We start from the raw sequence: 5,660 nt of genomic DNA, 5'->3' as shown, positions 1-5,660 counted from the left end.
CTCATAGGACCAACGCACCAGAGTAGCAACCATCACCGATGAAGAAAGTCGTAGACCAGAGTAGCAACCTGTAACACAACCAAACGAAGAAGAACGAAGACCGGATCCAAACAGATCCACCGAAGACCAGCACCGACCGAATCCCGCGAGATCCAGTGGAGACAAACCTCCACACGTCCTCCGACGACGCTAGACACACCATCGGGACAGGGATAGAACGTGGGAGACATTATTAATTTATACTAAGGTACATCGCCACCGCCATCACACAACCCCAACCAAGATGCTGGAACTAACAAGAACGAGAACGGGGTCCCTCCCGCCGGCAGGGGTCCGAGATCCTCCGCACCTCCATATGGCCTAGAGGCCATCGGAAATGGGGTGGACCGACGGGAGGAGAAGAGCTTTTCTTGTAGAGGAGGAAAGAGATGAGCGCAATGAGCCGTGGGCCAATCGCCTTGCTCGCTTTCCACAACACCCTATCTTATTTTCAGATATCGACCGAGAAATTGGCACTGATATTAGCAACAACAAAAAAGAGAAACAGATAGAACCAAGGTGCATGATAGGCTTTGATTTGGACACCATATGTACATGGAGTTTGTTGTCTTGTTTGAGGCGACATCCCCCAGAAACTGGACTTGGTTGTCATGGAGGATGATTAGGACACCATATGTAGTACATGGAGTTTGTTGTCATGGAGGATGGATGTTCCTGGAGACGGTAGTGAAGCGCAGGTCAAGTAAAGTTTTTACAGTTAAGCGGCGCCCAAGATTTCCAAATAGCCTTGGCAGAAGCAAATTTGTTGGGCCCCTCGTTGCGCATCTGGTAAGCAAGCAGAGGCGAATGGATAAGTAGCGCTGCTGCTCCACTCCCAGAGCGCCTCGGCCTGCACCAGAGGAAGAAGATGAATCGCCTGAATCCCATAACTGAATGAAGTGCACCAAGGCATCGGTAGGGAGCTCATTTGGCACGTCCAGAAAAGCGAATGTGCCGCCTCCCTAACCGTCCTCTTGCTGCACACCCGCATTGACCTGTGCCGTGACGATCAGAGCATTATCATTGGCGCATCTCACCATTGATTCAGCGATACTTCCAGAAGAGGACATTGTCACCAGAACCTAACTTCCAATGAACCAAACTGCAGAATAAGGCCATGGGCAACCCTTGCCAAGATCTAGCCAGAATTGCGCACTTCAATCAACCAAGCCCATCGCAGTCGGAATACCGGACTCTGCAAGTTCAAGTCAATTACTCCTCCCAAGCCACCAAGACACCTTGGCCTGCAGACTTTGCGCCAAGCCACCGGGACAGAAGTTCCCGCTATGAATGTCATCAGAACCAGCCCACAAAAACTAATAGAGACCCAAATATTTGCATGGGAAATCGTCCATCTTCCACGGCAGGGCAGCAACAACTAATCCCTGACTGATCTTGTCTTCAAGAATTAATATTCAACCCTGAAGCCTGTTCGAAAATCCCAAGAGCCTCCCGCCAAATACCAGATCCATTCTCCAATGTCTAATAAACAACACAACATCATCCACATATATCAAGAGCCTTTTGTAGAGGGGAGCTTACAACACTCAGATCCTCCACTTTGATGGCAAGAGCAGTGAGAACCTCCATGGCAATGCCACGAGGCGAGCCAACTTCAAAGCAAAACTTCGGCAAGCTATGTCTGGCTAATAGCCGGGCAGGGATAAAATCTTTAGCCCTGCGCCCATTAGCCACCAAACGAAACAACGTTGTGTTCGCATCACCATCTTGCAACCATCGAACCCAAGCCGAAAACAAACAGGAACAGCCACGAAAGAATGCACTCGAGACCATCGTCAGACTACAACCATTTAGTTCAACCAACACAAGGTCTGCACTACCTACTACTCCCATCTAACCTATGTTATAATGCAGGTCTGCTACACTGGCAGGGTCCGAGTATGCGGCTCTACACGCAACCAGCACAAAATCGCGGTAGCCAACTCCAACATCAGCCAAGAGCGTGACATGCTTCTCCTACAAACTGCAACAAAAGACACATTTGACATGTTAGCATCTATACGGATAAATCAGAACCGTATAAGAGAGCATTCTATTTAGTACTACAGAGCTACTGATTGAGTCTAAGGGGGGCGACTGAGGCAAGACAGGCAGAACCTTTGTGAAGAGCATCTGGTCTACGACAACCTGCTCCTACTGATCGAGAAACACTAGTCCGGCAGTTTTTAATTTCTATACACACGCATCTAATATGTCGATCGGTTAGTTTGGGCGTTTGGCCAGTGAGAACTCCAACGTTTGTACATAAACTGCAGTTCCCCGTGTATTTTCATGGCTAACATAAGTAAGCAACAAAATAAGGTTGCAGTTTCACTTGTCAGGCTCAAAATCTCAGACCAATAGGGAAATGGGAGAAACGACCAGTGCGTTTCGCGAAAACATCCAACTCCAGTGCAGGAAACACAGTTATGTTTGGCCATAACTCATAAGCAAGCGGGTTTGCATTTTTTGTTTTTGTCCGCAAACTGAGCTTGGCCAATCATGAAATCGATGCCTCAGCAAAAGATAAAGAAATATTTAATACACTTGAACCTAAGCGAGTGATGGAAAGAAATTCAACATAGGAAAACAATGTACCTGCTCCGATCGAACATTGCATTGGAAGCACACATCTTCATTACTCTTCATCCTCAGAGTCATCTGAAGTTTGGTCGCTTTCATAGTCTGGGTTTGCTCTGAAAATGTAGACCTGCATCATTTACATAACTAATGAGGTTGCACGATATGCACTTAGCAGTGAGATAAAACGGCCTCCTCACAATTAGGCTTAAAAGAATCCCTTCCATTATCTAAAAAGATATGACTGTGGACAATTAAAGGCCTATGAATGAAATAATTCCTAGAGGCCCTTTCAGATCTGGTTGGAATGAAGGTATATACTGTAGGGATGCTGAGCAATAACATCATTTCTTGCAAACTCTGTGTAGAATTAGTTGGCAGTCCAAACAAGCCTAATTTCTCATATATGAAGGTATATACTGTAGGGATGCTGAGCAATAACATCACAGCTCGCTAGTTTGAAACTTTCAATTACTTAGTCTAGTTATTATGTAGACATACATTTTTTTTTCTCATGTATATAAACTTGAAAACCAATGTTTTGACAGACAAATGCATTAATGAGTACGACACCACCAAGCAACTTTCAGGAATGTTTTAGAATCGTAAGGCCACGTTTGGAACACAGCGATTCCGCAAAATTTTCGCATGAAAACAAGTTATTGCGAATCTCACCTTGAACTGAATGTGGAGTTCCTAAAAGTAAAAGTAGGGCGTTTTTATCCATGGAATGGAGGAGATGCTGAATCTCACCTTGAACTTTGCCCTCTCTGTCATGTGGAAAACCAAGCAATCGCCATCGGCAAGGTCATGGTCGAAGGCGAACCCTTTCCACCCCTTGTCGAGGTAGTAGTGTTTGCCGCCCTGTCTGTGGGCATTGTACATCATGTGGAACTCGTCATCCGCCTCATCCACCACCACGACCGCCTCATCATGCGCCGGGAGATACTTGAGGAAGTCCTTGGGGATTAGCTGTCACAATGCATATAACCCACCAAATCAACATCCAATCCGATCCAAGAACCACATTGCCTCACATCCAGTGCAAGTTTTGCTGCTACAATACCATCTGGACTGCATTCATGGCGAGGCTGTGGGTCATGGGCTTGACGAAGGCGGGGCAGCGGATGCGGTGGATCCGGCGCTGGAGCTCCTCGGCCTTGGCGAGGGCGCCGGCCCTCTCCTCGTCGGTCGGTCCTTTCCAGACAGCGTATGCCTCGTAGACTCCACGGTAGTCGCGCTGCCCTGCGCCCTCGAGGTAGCTGGGCTGCTCCGGGAGGCCGGCGACGCGGCCGGACCGCCGGAGCTGGCCGGGCTCCGGGGCCTTGCGCTTCTGCGACACCGGACCAGCTATATATACGGGTACGGGCAAAAAGGAAATGGAAGACTGACCGGAGGCAAGGAAGAAGAAGGGAGAGGATCTGACGGACCGGCCTGGGCTTGGGGTTGGGCTTGGGCCTGGCGGCGGCCTCGCGGACGGCGGCGGAGAGGTGGTGCAGGCGCAACTCCTCCAGCTTCCGGCGGTTCTCCTCAATCTGCCTCCGACGCTGCTCCTCGTACGAGTTCGATTCCGCCATTGCCTTCTCGATCCCCCTTCCCTCCTCCTCTGTTTTGGGGCTTGGGAGGAAGAAGTGGACTGAGAAGAGAGGGAATGGGGAAAAGTGACGTGGCCACGTCCGGACTCGTCTCTCGTTCTTGTTCTTGTTGTTGACCGTGCGGTGCGAGACGGAGCTTTGACGTAAATCCTAAGTACCCTAACTTGCACAGAATATGACATTTTGGTCTCAAACTTGTAAAACTGAATCCAATGTGACATTTTAGTCCCAGGCCAATGGCAGCTCGACAAGTGGCAGCCAGGCGGCTGGCCCGGGCGTCGCATGCAGTTTTGCAAAAAAAAAACCCTGCTGTTTTCTTTAATCAACCCGCAGTATAACACACCTGAATTAAATCTGTCGGAATCGAGTTCGCGTCCGGTCCAACTCCAGCTCCACTTGTTCCCCATCTACCTCCCTCAGCTCCAGCTCCAGCTTTCTCCACGCCGCCAGCAAGCTCGCCGCCGCCGTCCAGCTCGCCCCCATGGTATCTTGGAGTGAAGGATCCAGCTCGGCGTCCGACGGCTACTCTGTGACAAGTGAGGTTAGTTCTTCACTATGCCTCTGTCAGTTAGTGAAAGCACAAGTGCTTCCTGGGTGATTTTGGTAATTAATGTCAATATATCTTTTGTTGGACTAATGTTTTTATCTAGTATGTTTCAGTTAAGTTCAACAATGGAGTGGCGTGGACTAGAGGATGTGAAACCCCTTCAAGATGATAAGGACAAAGGATTGGCTCAAACTCAAAGCTCAGGACTCTACGTTTTCTATTTTAGTGATCCAAGATCACATTGAGTCCATAGGAAAGCCAATACTATTAAAAGGGGATGAGGTGTTGCTTAATGGCTTGCTTGCTCAAAGTGCTTAGTGATATACTCCAAAGCCCTCAACCACTTTCTCATATTCCCATATGTCCCAAACCAAAAGTTAAACTCGGCCCCACCGAAATTTCCTATCCGACGCCACCGAGTTCAATGGACATAGCCACTGCCAGAAACCCTAGTCAATTCGGTCTCACCGATGGGATCTCGGTCTCACCGAGATGGGCTTGCCAACTCTCTGTTGCCTATTGCAGTAATTTCGGTCTCATCGAAATATGCAATCGATCTCACCGAGTTTGCTTGGCCAACTCTCTGTTTTGCTTATTACCCAAATCGGTCCCACCGAGTTTGTGTAATCGGTCCAACCGAGATGAGGCTTTACCCTAACCCTAGCACATCGGTCCTACCGAGTTGATAATATCGGTCCCATCGAAAATCCTAACGTTCACATTTTGAACTAAATCGGTCTGACCGAGTTTTCTGATTCGGTCCCACCGAGTTTGGTGATTTGTGTGTAACGGTTAGATTTTGTGTGGAGGCTATATATACCCCTCCACCCACTCTTCATTCGTGAGGAGAGCCATCAGAACATGACACTTCCAGCATACATTTTCTGAGAGAGAAACAC

The 5,660-nt window shown here is 48.5% G+C and overlaps 1 protein-coding gene across 1 annotated transcript; it reads right to left on the bottom strand.

Moving 5' to 3' along the window:
• Positions 1-1,790: 1,790 nt before the first annotated feature.
• Positions 1,791-4,304, bottom strand: LOC123123651 (B3 domain-containing protein Os06g0194400). Its single transcript, XM_044544204.1, has 5 exons — positions 4,050-4,304; positions 3,686-3,952; positions 3,373-3,591; positions 2,638-2,749; positions 1,791-2,023 (listed from the first exon to the last, which is right to left on the bottom strand). The coding sequence occupies exons 1-4, from the start codon at positions 4,194-4,196 to the stop codon at positions 2,678-2,680; spliced, it is 705 nt and encodes a 234-aa protein (XP_044400139.1). The 5' UTR covers positions 4,197-4,304; the 3' UTR covers positions 1,791-2,023; positions 2,638-2,677.
• Positions 4,305-5,660: the final 1,356 nt, after the last annotated feature.

The sequence above is a fragment of the Triticum aestivum genome, chromosome 5D, assembly GCF_018294505.1.
Source record: "Triticum aestivum cultivar Chinese Spring chromosome 5D, IWGSC CS RefSeq v2.1, whole genome shotgun sequence".
NCBI lineage: Eukaryota > Viridiplantae > Streptophyta > Magnoliopsida > Poales > Poaceae > Triticum > Triticum aestivum.
Note: the sequence above shows the minus strand (reverse complement) of the source record. Positions and strands in the feature narration are given on the sequence as shown.